Genomic DNA, 18,378 nt, shown 5'->3' with positions numbered 1-18,378 from the left:
GAAATTGCCTTTGCTGATGCCTCGCGCCCCTGCCCTGCCCCAGCCCACTCCCACCCCTATCGATCTCCGCTGCCTTTTCACCACTCAGCAGAATTTCCGTCTAGATATTTGCTGAGCAAAGTCAATCGAGCCTCACTAATTATCATTTCTGGTAGGTTTTTGGTTAAACGGGGCCTCGAAAATTCAAGGAGAGCCCCAAGGCGGTGCAGGGCGAGGGGCTGTAACGCACGGAGAGGTGTCCCCGGGACAGCCTCGGGATGGGGAGCAGGGGGCTGGAAAGCGAACGGAGCCCCAGGGATCAGAGGAACAGAGCCCGTCTGTGGTCCTGAGCCTTCCCACGAAATGTTTTCACAGGTGTGAGACACCGAGAGCGGGCGAGGCAGCGGCCTCAGCACCGGGGTGGTGCGGAAACGGAGCCCCTCGGGGAGGGTTTGCCTTTCCTCCTTTATTTGCACAGCTTTGGGCACGGTGACGTGGGCGAGGTGCAGCCGCCGGGTTTGTTAATCCTGACAGTTCACCCTGCAGCTTTGGGTTTGAGCTGGAAGACGAAGCAGCTTGGATTTATCAGCCCCAGCTGCCAGCAGGTGGTAGTTTGAAGGGCTTCGGTGCCTGGGTGACACCGTGCCCGGGTGACACCAGCCCACGGGGCTGCGTCTTCTTGCTAAAAACGTCAAGTTTGGTGCCCCGTTCTCCCATCCCCATGCTGAGGCTGGGGTCCTCGTGCCCACGAGTGGAGCTGGGGATCGGACACCCAGGGGTGCACGAGCACGCAAAGCTCTGCTAGGAAGCTCTCGGTGACCAGAAGGTGTCCAAAGAGCGCCCGCAGCCCCAGCTCCCCACCCCACCAGGTCACCGCAGGCACCGGGACGGCATCTCCTCCGGCTCCTGCACTAACCTGCGCTGCCCACGGGGTTGGATCCGGGCTGGATCCTGGCGAGGAGAGGTGGAAACTGCCGCAGCTGAGCGGTGGCACCGAGGAAGAGGAGGAGGAAGAGGAGGAGGAGGAGGGATGCTCGCCTGCTGAGTCACCCGGGAGCTCCGGGGAGGAGCTGAGCGCAGGGTCAGCCTGTGGCATCTGCGGACGAGGAGTGGGGTTGGGAGGGGAGCAGCACCCCCCTTGTGTCCCCCCATCTAACCCGTGGGCTCAGGACCTCACCCTTCAGCAGCAAAGCTTTTGCTAGATGTTAAAAAGCTCTAGGAACAGCCACGGTCACCCCGGAGCCAACACTTTCACATTAGCAGATTATCCCCATGCCTCCCCATGGCCCAAACTACCTTATAAAAAATAATAGTGTTAAAAAAATAACTTTATGCAATAAATTCCTCCTATTCACAAGCTTTCCTGGAGCTCCCAGATGTGTCTAATGGGGACCAGGTGCTCGCAAACCTTAAAAAGAGCAGGGCAGGGCAGAGGTAGGGTGCTGCTGGTGGGTGCTGCTTCTATGGGGGCTTCTGGGGGGGCTGCCCAGGCAGGTGAGGACTTAGGGTGGGTTTTGGGGTAGTTCTGGAGGGCCTGATCGGGCGGGTGAGGAGGGTTTGGGGTGGGTTACGGGGCTGTGCTGGAGGTGAGAGCCCTGCTGTAGGTTTTGTGCTGGGCAGGAGATGCTCAGCACGGCGCTGGGTGGGAAATAGGGTGCTGTGGGCTGGGCTGGGCAATATCCCCTAAAGAGCCTGCTCCTGTAGGTCTGGGCACTGCCTGGCTGCAGGACTGGGGGATTGGCTTTTGGGGGGCTGCCACCAACCCCCACCCACATGGGACCCCCCCAGGTCCCCAAATTGCCCCCAGCTCCCCTACCTCGGTGGGTAGTGAGTGGTAAGCAGACTCGGGTGTGCGGAGGGGGACTTCAGGGGACGGCACGGCTGGGGGCATGGGTGCTGGGGCTGCGTCCCCCTCTTGCTGCCCCCTCTCCTGGCCGTGGGGTGACAGCGGTGGGGACCTCGTGGCAGGCGGCCGGTGCTCGTGCAGGGCAGCAACAAAGGCCAGGCGGCCGCAGTGCATGGCCGGCTGCTCGCTGCCCACCCGCAGCAGAGCCGCCACCGTGCTGCAGCGGTACCAGTCCTCATCCCGCCCGGCCAGGGGCTTCGTGCGAGGCTGGGGGGGCCGGGGGTAGATGGCGAAGAAGGCTTCGCCCACCTTCCTCTTCCTCGCTGGGCTCCTGGGCGAGTGCAGGGCTTCGATGCGCAGCCGCACGTCGTGGTTCCTGTCGTTCTTGCAGAAACCTGCGGGGTCAAACCTCGCTTAGCAGGGGGACGCCTCCACCATCAGCCCATCCCCGCGGCATCCAGCCGTCACCTCTGGGCAGCGTGAAGGTGAATTTCCTCCGCTGGAAGGAGCACACCTCATCCAGGTGGCTCTGCTCCACCGTGTCGGTGGTGCTGGTGCTGGCGGGGATGGCGCTGCCTCCGCCAACGCGCAGCAGGACGCCGGCTGTGGGGCCGTGCAGCAGCGGGTTCTCCACGCTGAGCCGCAGGGTGTAGCGGCCCCGCCGGTTGAATTGAGCCCCCAGCACCTCAAACTCGAAGTCCAGGGTCTTCTCCTCGGCTTTCAGCCCCCAGCGCTGCAGGCTGGGGGGGATGCGGGGCTCCCCGGCCATGGGGTCTCACCTCCTGACTGCAGAGACCTGGAGTGAGCGTTGGGGATTGTATGAGAGCCAAGCAGGCTCTGCTGGCATTTCTCACCTCTTTCCAGCTGGAAAGTGCCTGGGGGGGGCCCGGGTACGTGTAGGCTTCACATCTCTGCCAGCAGCTTTCAAAGGCAGGGAAAAAAGGGAAGAAATCCCTGAGCTTGGAGCTGAGCCTCGGTGCTGCGGGGAGGTGCTGGGCGCTCCCCTCTCCTGCCCTGTGCTGGGACAGAGGGCTCTGAGCTCGGTTTGTTTGTGGGGAAACCAGGTAACTGCAGGAGGAGCAGTGGCTGCCTTCCAGGGCGGTGCTGAGGACACAACAGAGCTGCTCCTGGATGTGGCTCCCCATGGGGTTGGGTCAGCCAAGGGGATGAGATGAGTATGGGGGATGCTTGGGGTCACAGCCGGGCTGCAGGAGGCCCCTTGGGGCTGGAAGATGCCCCCAAATGGGGCAGGACCTGTGTGCAAGTGGAGCTGAGCCCCCTGCCTGCTCAACCTGCTGTGGGGCTGGCTGAGCATCCAGGGGTCGGAGGCACTGGGGGTATTTTGGGGCTGAGCTTAAAGGGGGGTTGTGCAGGGGGCTGGAACGGCTCTGTCTGATCCAGCCAGGGAGCCCCCTGCCCTGTCACTTCGCATTCCCCAGTCGCTGTTGAAAATAGCACGTTCCCACAGCTTTGGGGATGTTTCCAGTGAAACACGAGCCGGGGCCGGGCTAGCAGATGGCCCTTCTCCGAGACAGCTCTGTACAAAAAGCTGCATTCCAGCCCCTTGGAGCTGGTGCGAGCCTGAAACAACAAGGTTATCCTCGGGGGCAGAGGGATAAAGCACATCTGAGGCCCTGGGGTATGGGATTTTGCCATTTTCTGGTATGGGAAAGCAGCCCAGGCACCTGCGGGTGCCCCTTGTTTGGGTCCCCGAAATGGAGCCAGGGCCTGTCCCAGCACCACCACCTCCGTGAGTCCCTTTGGAGATCCCTCCCCAGTCTCTATTTCTGGGTTTTTCCTTCTCATTTAGGGGGAAAAATAAATCAGGTTGGAGCCTGGGCTTGGGGTGCTGACCCCTAGCACAACCTCGCCTCCTTCTGACCTCCCGCTGCAGGCAGCGTCCTGGGGAGGTCAGGGCGAGGACAGGGAAATGGGGCAGAAATGGGGGTTTTCAGGCACCGAATTGGGATTAAACAGGAGAAAAAGGGTGCTGTGAAAGGTGTCCCTGCCTGTCAGGAAGGTGGTACTGGAGTCCCGGGGGTGCTCAAGGCTGCTGGATGGCTTCTGTGCTGGGAGCATCACTGCTCCGAAGGGTGTTGGAGGATTGGTGGCTGAAATTAAGTGAGCAAAAATTGCATTTATCCCCCGCTGGGGCTTCTGGGCTGGTGTGCTTTTCTTTGGGGGTCCTGCGCATCCTTCCACCCCCCTGTCCCTTCTCTTGGGCTCCTTTGAAATGGAAGAAAATGGGCAGAAACTGGCGATTTGGCTGTTCTCCGGCAGCTCCCACCCAAGCCAGGGGGGACTGGTGAGAGCGAGGTGGTGCCAAGCAGGGACACCCCGAGTCGGGTGCTGTGTGATGCTGCTCTCAGCTGCTTTCCCCAAAAAATGGAGTCCTCCCAGGCTGCTGATCTGCAATGACACCGCGGTGCTCACCTGTGCACCCCTCTGGGGCAGGGACACGGCTTTCCTTTGCCTTGCCTTAAACCCTGCCAGGCTCTGGTGCGTGGAAATGAGGCATTGCAGCCTGCTTCGCCTCCCTCCCACCCTTGTGCAAACACATTAGAGCCACCTCTAACGACGGGCTCATCAAAGAGCAATTTTCCTGTAATTTAAGCCCAGGCGCAGTTTATTCAGGCAGCAGCTCCCAGCTGTGCCAGAGGTGCACGTGCAGCCTCCACCATGCTAAAGCAGCACCTCGTAATGACAGACCGTGGCCCTGCTTTCGGATAAGTTTCCAGCATCACGTCCCCTTCCTTGGTGCCCCAAAACTAAATATGAGATCCCCCAGATCTCCTGGGAAGGATGTTGGTTCACGGACACCTTTCCCTTTGGCTGCAGCTCAGTTAAGAACCTCCCTGGGGAGGAAGGAGGGGGTACCTGTGGGTCCCTGTTCAGCCTTGCCACGAGGTTTTGGCTAAAAATTAAGCTAAATCTTCCACGCTGATTAATTTTCCCTTTGCTTGCTGTCACGTGTGGAGCGTGGGGGTGTGTGCAGGGATTATCGAGGTGTTGTAACCTGCCGTCTCGTGGGCTCGGGGGGCCCTGGTGCAGGTGGGAGGCACAGCTCGGACAGGAGGAGAGGAAGGGATTTCCCTAAATCCTTCTCTTTCCCCCAAAAAACGGGGAGGGTCGGGGCCCCTGCTTTGCAGTGTTGGGGTGGGGAAGGATGCAGCGAAAGCCCCTTTTCAGCAGGAGTTCTGGGATGGCCACCCCATGCTGGTGGCACCTGGGGGGGGCTTTATGTCCCCAGGCTGCCTCTGCCTTCCCCTTTCCACCCTGGCTGCCTTAAAACCTCCCCCAGCGAAGGGCTACGTGGCCAGGATCTGGCCCTTGGGTGTACCCAGGAGGAAGCCTGGAGCCAGCCGAGATGTTTGCAGCATCTTGGGTGGGCCAGCACGGCGCGGGGGCCACCCAGCCCCTCTCCGGTCCCCGTCCCCCCTCCCCAGCTGTCAGCACAGGGGCGGAGGGAGCAGCTCGGAGACCGGGACGAGGAGTGGGGGAAAAGACAGGGGCTGGCTCCAGCTGCCTCCCTCCCTGGGCAATCAAAGGGGAGAGCGCAGCACGGGGTTGGTTGCTTTTCATTTCCTAAACCCCAGGGTGGCCCCGAGCCAAGGCCTCCTCGCCATGGAGGGGATAAAGTTCCCGGCGCCTCCGCCGCCGCCAGCCTCCACCGGTGCGCTGAACTTTGCCTGGCGGCGCGCATGGCCGCGTCCACGCCGGGCTGATGCTCTGAGCTTTTCCTCCAGCCCTTTGGGAGAAGGTAACTTTTTTATTATTGTGATTTTGTGGGCGTGTTTTGATTCGTCTCGCAAAGTTTGTGTGGCGGGGGGGGTATCGGTCGTGTGTGCAAGTTTCTAGCACACTTGTTGGAGAGGGTGCAGGAGCCCCAGGCACCCTACGGGGAATATTCCCCCCCCATCAGCAGGGTTTGCAGCACGGGGGGTGTTTGGGGGAAGTTTTTAGCCCAGCCCTGCGAACTTGCGGCTTCTCCCCTCCGCTGGCTCCTTGCTCGTGGAGCGCAGCACACCTGCTGCACCGCGAGGCTTTGGAAGCAAAGAGGGGTGGCAGCCTAAAACAACCCCCCCACGCCTCCCCAGGCCTGGTTTGCTTTGTTTTTAAGCTGCTACAGCTTCTAAAAATGCAAAAAGGTGCTTCTGCCTCATTGGCTTTATGTCCCTGGGGATAGAAGGGCTGCTCGGAGCCGGGGGGCTCGCTGGGCTGGTGGAGGCCAGCGGGCTGGGGTCTGGGAGGTGGAGGCTCTGCCGGATCTCTGTGCTGAGTGTTGGGATGGAAAAACCTCCTCCATGCCCCCCCCCCCATGCTGATTCACCCCCTCCGACCTCTCCCTGCCCCAGACGGGGGCTTTCCCGGGAGGCTGAGGATGTGGGTTGAGGTGCGGCGAGGTCACTGCATCCCCGCAGGCTTCCCGCACGGGGTCACGGCCCCAGGGCCCGGTGTCCTCGTTGCCCCCGGGGGTGCCCTGAGCCCCCCGCTTCTTGGATGGAGAGAGTGAGCGGGGGCTTCCCAGAGGCTCCAGCCTCCATCCAGATGGGCTGGGGATGCCGGGGCCTCCCCGGCACTGAGGTTTGGGCAAGCGGGGAGATCTTTGCTCTGGGGAAAGCGCCGCGTTTCCAGAAAGAGGATTAAAGTCTTGGAGCAGCTCTGGGCGGGCTGAGCAGCATGGGCAGCTGCTAAATCCCCCTCCGGGACCGAGCGAGGCCAGTCCCCGTCCTGTGTCCTCCACGGCCACCGCTCTGCGAGGACGCACGGCTCCCCGCTGCCAGCGCAGCTCCCAACGGGCAATTGAATTAGAGGAGATCTCGCTTAAACAGCTCTCCCCCGGCCCAAGCACTCCCTGAACAATTGTGAAACGAGATCTTTATCATTTTTATTAAAAGCTGTACACAAGGCATCACCATTATCCCGGATAGGAGGAGGGGACGCGGACGGGGAGGGGGGGGATTCCCTTATGGCTCCCCCCAAGTCTAATTCATAGTGTTGGGATGAAAAAGCTCCCCAGAGGGTGATGGATGGTGGGAAATGAGGAATATGAAGGAGCTTTATTGGAGCCATCAATCTCGGGCGACGCCACCGCGATCAAAGGCCCAGCCTGTTCCAGCAGGGGTGAGGCGGAGGAGCAAAAGGATCAGGTTTCGGGGAAACGTGGGGCACCGAGGGGCTGCGGGGCTGGTGGGCACCCGGGGGGCTTGGGCACACCTACCTCTCCTCGGGGACATCCCCCTCTCCTCGGGGACACTGCTGGCTGGTGGGCAGCGAGGAGGGGGCTTCCCCTCGCTGCGGGAGAGCATCCTGTGAAGATGGAGCAGCTCTCGGAGGGGTGACTGGGATGCCTGCTCTTGAGCCACCTGGGTCTTGGTGAGGATTTGCTGGCACACGGGGCCGACACAACACCCAGGAAGCTTTCCAGCTTGGCTTTGTGATTTATTTTTGCTGCCCTGCGTGGATTCAGGCTGTGGCTTGCCCGGCGGGTGCCGTGTGGCTTCCCTTCCTGCTCCTCTCTGTCACTACCGATGCGACCTCAGGCAGCCGAAACGTGGGGCAGGGGGCACCAGAGAGGTGGTGTCTGCTGGATGGGGTGGAGGGGGGTCCTGTGGGGTGATGCCACCAGGCTGGGGAGATCTCCGAGCCCCCCCGGTCACCCTGCTCCAGGTGACCCCATAGGCAGGTGAGAGGGGCACGGGCAGTCCCCTGGTGGCTGTGGGATAACATCTGGAGGCTGCGGGACCGCTGCCCTGACCCTGCAGGAGGGGAAAGGGGCTTTTGGGTCTCGTAAGAGGCGTGTGTGTGCGCTTTACGGGCTCCTTCTACTTTACGGAGTGCTACATTCCTGCGAGGTGAGGTCAGAGCCGCTTCCCTGCGCAGACAAAACCAGGGAATGGCCAGGGAGGTCTGGGGTCCTGAGCCCCCAGCAGGGAGCAGGATGCTCGCCCAGGGCTGGTCCTACACCTGCTGGGCCTGGAGCCGGAGAGGACATCACCTGCAGGGCACCAGCCCATGAGGTGTCTGGAGATGGGGCCGCCTGCCTTTCCCTGATTTTTGGGACCCCTTTGAAGCTGATGAGCCGCATCCAGCGCGGTCCTTAGCGAGCTCCAGCTGTATAAACAGCAGCCCTGAGCAAAACTCCTGGTGGGGTCATCCACCTCCTCCCCATCCCCTTGGAGCCAGCAGGCAGGGGTTGGGGAGTGGTCCCAGGGGGGTTTGGGGATGTCCCCAAGGTGGCCCCGGGCTGGTGCATGGGGGCAGCGCTGAATGTTGTGTTTGGGGAGGAAGGGAAGGCTTCTCAGGAGGGTGTCACTCGGTCCCACCGATGCTTTGCAGGTGGGGATGTCCCTCAGCTCCTTCAGGGAGCTCTTGGCCCCAGCAATGGGGTCGACGGTGACTCCTGCAGCTTCTAGGTGTGCCTCGGTGTCCCCACTGGGCTCTGTCTGTGATGGGGATGAGGCAAAACAGAAAAACAGGGCTGTGGGACAGCAAGGGAGGGTGTGGGGCTGCCCAGGCCAAAGTAATCAAAAAAAAGAAAAAAAAAAAGAAAAAAAGAAAATAGCAGAGGGAAGGAGGAAGGAAAGCTTGTTGGAACTGGCACCGGGACAAGCCGTCCCTTTTATCGCTGCGGGGACGATCGGCCCCGTTGCGGCGAGGGGAAGGTGCTGAGGCTCCCTCCTGGGGCAGCACCTCCCCAGCCTGGTGGCAGGGAGGGACGCCGGGGACACGGCCGCTCGCCCAGCTCCTCCTGCTTCGCCCGTGCCTCCAAATCCTGACCCTTGTGCTGGTTTCGCAGCCCTTCACGTAACCGCTGTGAAACAACCCAAACAAAGGCTCCCATTCTATCAGCGGGGCGGCAGCGGCCGCCCAAGGTGGGGATGGGGTGGGAGTGACCCGAGAAGATAAATCTCTTGGCTCCTTGCCTCCAGCCCTGCATTTCCAAGGGGACTCCCCCCTAAAAAAAAACACCCTTTTTCCCTCCGCCTCCCCCTTCCCCGTGCAGCAGGAGGACGTCAATGGCAGCCAACGGCTCCGGGGGGGCGCACGGCTCACCGCTGGACGATGGCTTTGGGGACGACCTGGTTTCCGACTGGTACATCTACGAGACTGCAGAGCCGGCCGTGCCACAGGACAAGTAAGCAGCCGGTGGCAGTGCCATGCGTCCCCTTGACCCCGGGGGGTGCCAGCATCCTGCTCTGGTGAGCCCCAGACCCGCTGCTGGGGCCCCTCTCGCCCCAGCTGACGGACACAACTCATTGCGCGGGTGGTTCTGCCATCCCGGAGCACGGGGAGGGTTGGTAGGTGGTGTGTAAATCTGCAGGGGTGGTGGTTTCATAAAGCCTGCTCCCCGTCTGTCCTGCTCCACTCTTCAGCTGAGCGTCCTCCCCAGAGCCGTGGAGGCACAATTTACCTGAGGAGAGCCCCAAAGCGGGTGGCAGGGCCCCATCCTGGGTGTCCCGAGGCCATCCCTCAGCACCTATTGTCCCCTGTTGACTGAGTGAGGCTTTTACCCTGCTCGGCTGGCCGATATCTGATCCTGAGGACACCCGGCGGGACCAGCCCAGCCCTATCCAAAGGGTTGTTCCAGGTCCTTAATCTCCTGCTTTGTGAAACGCCCTTGGAGATTGCCTCGCCCAGCCCAGCTGAAGCTCTGGGGGTAAAACTGGATGGAAGAACCCCCCCCAAAACCCTTCGGGGTGTTTGCTCTTTCCTTCGTGTGTCCTCTTCCAGCTGTGGTGGTGAGGGGGAGGGAAGCAGTGCCCGGGGTTCTCCATCCGATTGCTGCACATCCCGTCCAGACCCCAAACGCTCAGGATTTAATTCTGAAGTCCTGGTGACACCAGAACTGTGCTGGAGCTGCCTCCCCTCCTCAATGCTGTGGGTGGGCGCCTGGGCCTCGGGAGCTGGGATATTTTGGGACAGCAGGAACTGTCTGGTCTACCCAAGGACAGCTGTTAGAGCAGAAAGGCAGAAGGCACCGAGCTCTGCTGGCGGCAGCCTGGCCTCAGGAACCTCCCCTGGCAGCCTGGCGATAGTGCTGGGCTGAAAAAGTCCTACAGGGGGCTTCGTCCCTCCCTGCTGGTCCCTGTTCGACCCCGACATCTGCATGGGGTCCTGGAGCTCATCCAGCCCCTGCAGGAGCAGCTCAGGCTGCTCTGAGCTGCTATCTCTTGAGCTCAGTCCTAAAATCCTAAATCCACCTCCCCAGGGTGACTTCAGCCCCAGCTACCAGGGGCTGTGTGGCCCTGCTCTTTGGAGCTTTGCTTCTGCAAAATGCCAGACCTAAATTGCTGCTGCCACCCCTGTGTGTGCAGAGCATCACCCCCACACCTTAACTTTTTACCTTTTCAGGACAAAATACAACCCCAGATCACTTTTAAAATTTGTTTTCCCCTCTCTAGCGCATTTCCCAGCGCAATCCCAGACTGTGACCCCACCATCTCCCCCAGGCTGTACCACGCCTGCATGGCGCCCATCTCCGTAAGTACCCCCGAAGCCCATCACATTTGCTGTCCCCAGCTCCGTCTGCGTGCATCTTCCTCTAAAGGGCCGTCCTGCTTAGCTAAAAAAAACACCATTCCCCTTCTTCTGGCAGCTGGCCGTGCTGCTGGGCTTGTCCTTGCTGGTGAAACGCCGGCGTCTCCACCGGGGCTGCTGGAACGGTGTCCCTGGGCTGCTCAGGTATCGTGTCCCCACGTCCCCGTCACCCTGCCCAGCTGGCACGGGACTATCCAGCCCTAGGGTGGCGGGGATGGGGTGCTGCAGCGTGCATCAAGGGGGTGCCAGGCTCATTTTGTGCCCCCCGGCCCCACAGCCCGGCCAACTTTCTGGAGGAGGAGGGCAACCGCGGGCTGGTGGCCGCGGTGTTTGGCATCCTCTTCTCATCCCTGTGCATCCTGGTGCTGGACCGTGACCCTCTGCCGCTCGTCCCCAACTCGTCCCAGCACAGCCGGGGTAAGGCCAGCGCCGCGGGGGAGCCCCCGGGCGGGCTGTTCGCTCTGGGCCCTACTGAGAGCACGCGTCGCCTTCGTTCCCTCCGCTCTAGAGTACTGGAAGATCCTGGCTTTGCTCTACTACCCCGCCTTCTACTGCCCCTTGGCTGCCTGCGCCACGGTGGGGCACAGGGCCGGCTACCTCGTGGGCTGCCTGCTGTCCTGGTGCCACTGCGTGGTGCACATCTGGCAGAAGGTGGACTGTCCCCAGTCGCCGAAGGTATGCGCCCCACCACGGGGCAGGCTGCTGGGGCCCGAGGTGGCCGTCCTGGCGCCCTGGAGAGGTGGCACCGAGGTGTCCCCAGGCCGGTGTGTGACAGCGCCGCGTGTCCCCAGATATACAGGTACTACTCCACGCTCTCCTACGTCCCCATCATCCTCTGCCTCGTGGTCTTAAGCCTCTGGTACCCAGCCCTGCTGATCAGGAGCTTCACGGGGCACGAGGAGACTTTGGATAAGGAGGTAACGAAGATGCATGGGGTGACCGGGGGTGGTGGGAGCCCGGGGGAACCCCTCGATGACCCCGTGTGGTTTCAGGGCTGCTTCGTGGCTCTCCTGCCCCGCTACTGGGCTCTGAGCATTGGGTTGCTCCCAGTGCTCCCAGTTTGGCTCCCAGCAGCCTGGCGGCCCTCTGACGGCAGCGGGGCACACAGGGGTTGCGGCTCTGTTTATCTTGCTGGATTTGAAGAGGGGAAAATCCATCTTTGGAGTAAACTCCTTAGTACAAGAGGCTTACGGCATCAATGCGTCCCATTCAGGCCGGACTGGGGTCGCCTTGTTTTCCTGGCAGGCAGCAATAATCCCCAGCCCTTTTGGAAACGTCGGGCTTTGCTGGGTGAAGGAGAGGAGAAAACCTTCAGAACTGAGCCGCCGGCCCCAGCGTGGACTGAAATAACCCCGGGAGCTCATTTTGGGCTGCCCGGTGGGAACTGGGCAGCTTTTACAGCTGCTTTCCTTCAGGTTTCAGGGCGAGGCTACTACAAGAAGTACCTACGGGCTGTCCTGTCCAAGCGGCCGAGGAAGGGGAGGTAAGGGCAGCAGCTTCTTGCTGGGAGCCTGGGGACGGCACAGCCTCCTGACCCTGTTCAAAAAAAGAAAAGAAAAACCACATACATCGTGCTCCTGCAGCTCTGCACGACCAGAGCGCAGCCCTGCCCGCGGTCTGGGGCCACCCAAGCCACGTTTGTCACCTTCTCCTTCCTCCTCCAGCCCCAGCAAGCTAGAAGAGAGCCTCCTGCGCCGGGTCCGGGCGTATCTGTGCTCCTACATCTACGCTCCCGAGGAAGGTGGGATGCGCTCTTTGCTGTAGCAGCCGCTCTGCAAACAGTCTGCCTCCCCCGGGGGACAGCAAATGCCTTCCTTGGCTCCGTCCCCAAAGCATCTGTGCCGCGGCAGCTGCCGCCCGGCGCCTCGGCTCGCACAAACTGTTGCAGGCTCGGGGTGGGGAGGAGGAGCTGGGGACCCCCAGGGGGCACGGGTGGGCTGGGCAGGGACGGAGCGGGGAGCCTGGGGCTCCTTGCTGCAGGGGCACGAGGTTTTGTGGGCCTGTAGGAAGAGCCACGGGAAGGAACCCCGTCCTTTAACGCCCTGCAGGCACGGGGGGCAGCCCGGGGGAAATCCCCACCTGAAGGGGGGGCTCGGGCTGGGCTGGGTGGCCCCCATTTACCCCTCTGCTTCTGCCTCGCAGGTTTCCAGCTCCCGCTGAAGCTCGTCCTGTCCCTAACCACCTCCGTCGTCGCTGTCTACCAGGTGACCGGGGTGGCCCAGCGGCACGCGGTGCCCTGTGGCCACGTCCTCGTGGGGCGAGGGACACGTTGCCACGCTCCCTCGGGGCACCGTGGCTTTGGGGCTGGTATTAGCGTGCCTCGAGGTATTACTCGAGCTGAGCCTCGCTCCCCGGCCGTGTGCTCGCAGGGCTCAGCCCGCCGTGAGGCTTTAGGCTAACCTGGTGGCTCACGTGGCACCGCTGCCCCGCAGGTGGCCCTGCTGCTCCTGGTGGCCTTCGTCCCCACCATCCAGATCGTGCGGGCGGGGATGACGAAGGACGTGGTGGTGCTGCTGGTGCAGTTCGGGCTGGTGCCCTCGGAGAACCCGGGCATGCCGGGTGACATGGAGAAGGAGCTCAGCACCGTCAAGCACTACCTGTGGTCGCTGGAAGGTGCGTGGCCACCTCCACAGGGGGTTTGGGGAGGGCTTCTGAATTTAGGGGGTCTCTAGCCCAAGCTGCCCGCGGAAGCAGGTGGTGATGGAGCAGGTTATTGTGTTGAAGGAGCACGGGGACCACGAAGGAGGGGGCGCAGCCCAGCTGCCCCTGCCCCAGCCTGGGCTGTGCAGACGTGGAAGGCGGGTGCACGGACCTGGTGCCGTGCCAGGGCTCCCCGAGCAGCTGCTGCCTGCCAAAACCGCCGCGCTGCAGATGCTGCTCCTCGGGCAGGCTTTGATATGTGCTGGAATCGAGCAGATGGCCCCTCGTCCCCCCGCTGCCGAGCGGGCACCCGATAATTGAAAGCCCTGGGCAGGGGGCAGGGGGCTGGCAGGGTGCCTTCGCCAGGGCTTTTTTGTGGCTTTCCGGAGTCACCGAGCCCCTCTCCTCCTCCCCACCTCTGCTTTCCTGACCTCCCCATCTCTCCTGGCAGATGCCCTGCTCCCGTCTTGCTTTCCCCTTGCTCCCCAGCTTCTGAGCATCCTGCCAGGCTCAGACACCCTTGCCCTCCAAGGGTGTCCTTGTATTGCCAAGAGGCTGAGGAGGGAAACTGAGGCACAGTGCCCTGCCCGGGGGACGCAGCACCATAACCTGACCCCACCTGATGCCCCCTGGGTGGTGCCTGAGATCCCTTTTGGGGTAACACCGGCCCCCCGGCCGCCTCCCCGCAGTGTGCTACGTGTGCTCGCTGGTGCTCTGCTGCCTGCTGACCATGGCCATGCTGCTGAGGACGCTGGTGATGCACAGGTAGGGCGCCGCGCTCCCCAAATTGCCCTCTTTGTGTCCTCATCCTCACCCCCACTGCCCAGCCCCGCTGCTCTCTGCCCTCCAGGAGCAACCTGAAGGCACTGTACCAAGGGGCCGTGCTCGATGTCTTCTACAAAGCCCACATCCTGCGCCCTTCCCGACAAGCCATCGTCTGCTGGATGAGCTTCGCCAGCTTCCAGACGGCTTTTGCCTGCCTGGGTAAATGTTTTGGGGGGGCTGTGGGGCAGGAGGAGGTGCTGGAGCCCCATTTCCCACAGGTTACCCCGCGTTTAAGCAGCCCCAACCCCCCCCCCTATTTTTTTTTCCCATTTTGCAAAGCTCCAGGGCTTTTGTTCGTGGTTCCCCCAACGCAATCTGTCCTTCGGCTGGGAGGGCCAGGCTGAGCACCAAATGGTGGGGAGAAACAGGGGGGGCTCGGGGAGTGGGGGGAGGGAGGGAGAGCCGTCCTGGCTCGCGCCCAAATATTTTGATCCGCGAAGCTGTCACGGCATCTCGTGCGAGGGGCTGTCTGTCTCCTCCAGTCCCAGGCACCGCGTCCCAACATCTGATATAGGGGTGGGCACGGGGTGTGAAATGGGGCAGAAACCCCATCCATCTGCATCCAGCATGGTTTGGGCACACCCCAAAACCTCTTTGGGGCTTGGGCGCACCCTGAAACCCCCGGGAGCATCCCTGACTGGGCTGCCCACATCCTATGGCAGCACCATGAACGTGACTTGAGCTCAGAACCCAATTTCCAGGGCACGAAATCCCAGCGCTGGGGGTGCAGCACAGCCTCTCTCCTGCTCAGCACCGCTGCTCCCGGCGTGATCTCTGATTAGAAATCGCAGCTCGGGGCTGGTTTAGTGATGAGGCAGCCCCGGAGGCGGCTCCTCTCGGCGGGGGTGAGGCAGGGTGCGATGAGCAAGGCCGAACCCATCATTAGACCCCGCGCAGAGCATTGTGCGGGGAGCGGGGGAGGCAGGCGAGGAGCCTGCTTATTATGGGATTAAAACGACAGGCGTGCTCTGAAACGGGCGCGGGGCTGGAAGCAGGAACAAGGAGCACTTCTCCTTCCTCCCTCCCCCGTGACGCCTTCTTTCCCCGTGTCTCCCTCCCAGGGCTCCTCATCCAGCAAGTGATTTTCTTCATCTGCTCGGCTGCCTTCACCTTCCTCGTCGTCATCCCGCTGCAGTCGGGCACCAACACGCACCTCTTCAGGCTGGTGCGGAACATGTGGTGAGCGCCCCGGGGGTGCCACAGTGAGCTTTGTGGTGCTTGGATAAAGGGCTACCTTTTATTTTGCTGCCCCTCGGGCTCCTCCTGCTCGGCTGGAGGTGTCGGGAGCCTCGTTTCCCAGCCCCCAAGCTCCCCGTTCTCTCCCGGCCAGGCCCTTCTGGCTGACCCTGGTCGGTGCCGTCCTGGCGCAGAACCTGGCGGCTCACTCCCAGTTCCTGGAGCACCATCCCCTGCGCAAAGAGCTGACCAACAGGTAGGGGGGCCCGGGGTCTCCCGGGGCCCAGGGCGGCTGCTCTCGGGTTTGCACGCACCCCTTGTGGGGTTAGTTCAACCTCTGCAGGGCTCCTCCAGGGTCTTGAAGCAGCTTTGTGCTCACAGAAGGGGTTCTTTGGAGGTTATGGCTGGGGGCCATGGCCAGCTTGCAGCCCTGATGGGATCTGGGCCCCGTTCCCCCCCCACGGGAGCTGTGCCCCCCACCCCGAGCCCCCAGCCTCGTGCTGTGACCCCTGCTGAAGCCTCCGAGGGGAAGCAGAGACCCTGCGTGTGCTGGAGGCCAACCTCAACAGCCCGGCAGCAGGAGGGCGTTCACACCTCTCCACGGGATGGAGACATTACAGGGCCTGCCAGGGAGGGAGGGAAGGCTGGGAGGCTTATTTTGGCAGGTTCCCCCCTTAGGGAAGGGCTGTGTTTCCCATCCCGGGGCGTTCTGCTCCTGATTTTCCTCCTCCTCCACCCACAGGCGAGCTCTCTACATCGTCACCTACCTGCTCTTCCCCATCAACGTCCTGGTGGGGGTCCTGGCGGGGGTCTGGAGGATGCTCATCTCCGCGCTCTACAACGCCGTGCACTTCTGCCAGCTGGACATCAGCCTGCTCAACCGCGGCGTGGAGACCTTCGACCCAGGTCCGGCGCCACGGGGACCCTTCTCCCACCCCCAGGGAGCGCAGCGGGGGCTCCTCCATCACCCGGAGCCGCTGGGACCCGGGGTGGCTTCGTGTCCTTGTGCCCAGAGATGTGCTGGGGACACGTTGCCGGGCAGTGCTGGCCCCTGACCCCTCTTTCCTTCGGGCTGCGTCCCCCAGGCTACCACGCGTACTGCCACTACCTGAAAACGGAGGTGAGCCAGTCGCACCCGCTGATGCGAGCCTTCTGCCTGCTGCTCCTCCAGCCGCCCAGGCCACGGGGCACCCCGCAGCCCCGAGCGGGGGACGTGGAGGAAGGTGGGTCCCCCGCTGCCCCCCAACCAGCCCCATCCCTGCCCGTGGGCCCCCTCCCCAACCCGCCGTCTCCTTCCAGGCATCCAGCTGATGCAGAGCACGAAGGCGCCGTCGGTCGGAGGCCGGCTGAGGCAGAGCCGGGCGCGCTGGTGGCTGGCTTACACCCTGCTCAACAACCCCTCGCTGCTGGCCTGCCGAAAAAACGCCCTCTGTGATCCCACGGCCAACGGTGCCCAGCTCAGCCCCCCCAAGCCCTGACCTCCTCCCCGGAGAAGCCCCCTGCCTCGCTGTCCCTCCCGTCCCTTCCTCGTCTCCCCGTGCCTCTCCTCCTGGGCTGGGAGGAGCTGGCCCCCCCCGTCCCTCCCCAGCAGTGACAGCACTGCTTTTTAGCTCTAGGTCTGTGCAGAGGTGATGAGACAGCCAGGGCACGTGGGGCACTTCCCCACCTGACGGGGGAGCAGAGGGGTTGATGATCCAAGCTGAACCCTTCGGGCATCTCCAAAGCCCCTTAGGGGTCACTTCTGAGCCGAACCCACACCTCCTCCTCCCCATCTCGGGGCACAGAGTGACCACAAGGAGCCACCCCCACCTCAGTGCCCTCTGCAGAAGGTCCCTACCACCCCTCCAAAGCTTCTCCCGTCCAGCTCTGAGCCTCTTTTCCCCAGTTTTGTGAAGGCTGAAACCCCTTGCTGCTCCCTTTGGGGCTGGAAGGTCGCAGAGCTTCTTGTTTGGGGCTCCCATCTCCCGGCGTGCTCTCCTCAGGCTGTTTCCTCCTCCTCTACCCCTCTGTCCTGCTCCAGGGGGATCCCCAAGGGAGGTGAGTGTCCCCCCAAGCTGGGAACAAGCCCCTGGAGCAGTCTGATGCCCCCCTCAGCCGTGCTGAGCTGGGGAAGGAGAATAAATCGTGTATCTCCTCACTCTGCTCGCTGTCTGCTGGCTCTCCGGGTCCTTCCCAAGGGTGAGGGGAGGGCAGAGCTGGGGACATGTGGCCAGGAGGGCCACCAGGCCATACAGCTGTCCCCGCTGTGTTGGCTGGGGTTACATGGAGCTGAGGCTTCGTGGTTAGGTTTTGGGGGGCTCAGCAGGACCAGATCTCTGTGCCCCTCTGTCCTCAGAATACCCAAAGCAGAGCAAGAGGCTTGCTGCTCAAAACAGCTGCGGCACAACCGAGGGGACGTGGGGACAGGGACGGCGTGGCCAGGAGATGTGCATCCCTGGAGCAGCCTCCGGACTCCCGGGGCTTTGAGGAAGGCTTTGGTAATCCCTGAAATCTTCCACAGCTCCAGGCCAGGGGTGGAGCAGGGTTTCTGCGTGTGTTTACGCAGCCTGCAGCTCCCCAGAGCTGTCTTGGCAGGGACGGAGGAGAGAGATGACAGGAGGTGGCTTCGTTCTCCTTTGTTTGTTTTCTTTTCAGTCCTTTGGCATAACCGGGGTGCCCTGGGGGTGCGCTGAGCTCTTCGTGGTGGTTTCTTGCCTCTGTGAGCTCCTGGCCTCGCACGCAGCCTCGGTACAGCTGTGGATGCTGGGGTCTGGCTGTGTCCCCACGCGTCCCCAGGGCCACCATCCCCTCTAGGTGCCACCTGCCTGAGCCCCTGCGAGGCGGGTCAGGGAGCTGGGCTGGCTGAAAAAAGCAGAATTTGCCTTTATAAACACAAGGGACAGCAGTGGCACGCTGCCACGGGCCTGGAGGAGAGCAGAGAGGGGTGGTGGCAGCCCAGGCTGGCACCGTTTGGTGGCCTCCATCCCTTGGCCACCTCGGGGACGTGGAGAGGGCCCCATCGGAGAAGTTGAGTCCTATGAAATGAAACCGAAACTCCCCGCCGAGCCCTTGTCCTCCCAGCACTGGGGTTGGAGTGGTGCTGTTGTTTGTTTTTTTATTGTCTGTAATGGGAAAAATCTGCGGCTGCTCGTTAGCATCAAAAGCCGGCGGCCGGGGGCTGCTCCCAGGCTGTGCTCCCAGGCTGTGCTCCCTGTTCCAGCCGCCATAAAAGAACCCAAATCCGGGGCTGCAGAGCCTGCGCAGAGGCCTCGGGCTCTGGCACAGCTGCTTTTCAGCTGCTTGGTGTCCCTGCCTTCCCCTCCCTGCCCCGGCGGGTGATTCGGGGCACCCCGTGAACCCGTTCTCCCTCCCAGGGCCACGGGGCTGGGTGG

General features: G+C 62.5%; 1 protein-coding gene across 1 annotated transcript; it reads left to right on the top strand.

The window, feature by feature from the left end:
• The first annotated feature begins 8,842 nt into the window (after positions 1 to 8,842).
• Positions 8,843 to 16,740, top strand: STRA6 (signaling receptor and transporter of retinol STRA6). Its single transcript, XM_082769574.1, has 17 exons — positions 8,843 to 8,963; positions 10,231 to 10,309; positions 10,425 to 10,510; positions 10,644 to 10,783; positions 10,875 to 11,041; positions 11,158 to 11,283; positions 11,782 to 11,849; positions 12,031 to 12,107; positions 12,509 to 12,570; positions 12,799 to 12,979; positions 13,696 to 13,771; positions 13,857 to 13,990; positions 14,893 to 15,010; positions 15,162 to 15,263; positions 15,750 to 15,913; positions 16,093 to 16,230; positions 16,307 to 16,740. Exons 1-17 carry the CDS (start codon positions 8,845 to 8,847, stop codon positions 16,483 to 16,485), a joined length of 2,016 nt encoding a protein of 671 aa, XP_082625700.1. The 5' UTR covers positions 8,843 to 8,844; the 3' UTR covers positions 16,486 to 16,740.
• The last annotated feature ends 1,638 nt before the right edge of the window (positions 16,741 to 18,378 follow it).

This window comes from Aythya marila (assembly GCF_965140915.1).
Source record: "Aythya marila genome assembly, chromosome: 11".
NCBI lineage: Eukaryota > Metazoa > Chordata > Aves > Anseriformes > Anatidae > Aythya > Aythya marila.
The sequence above is the reverse complement of the archived record's forward strand: the minus strand, read 5'-3'. Positions and strand labels throughout refer to the sequence as shown.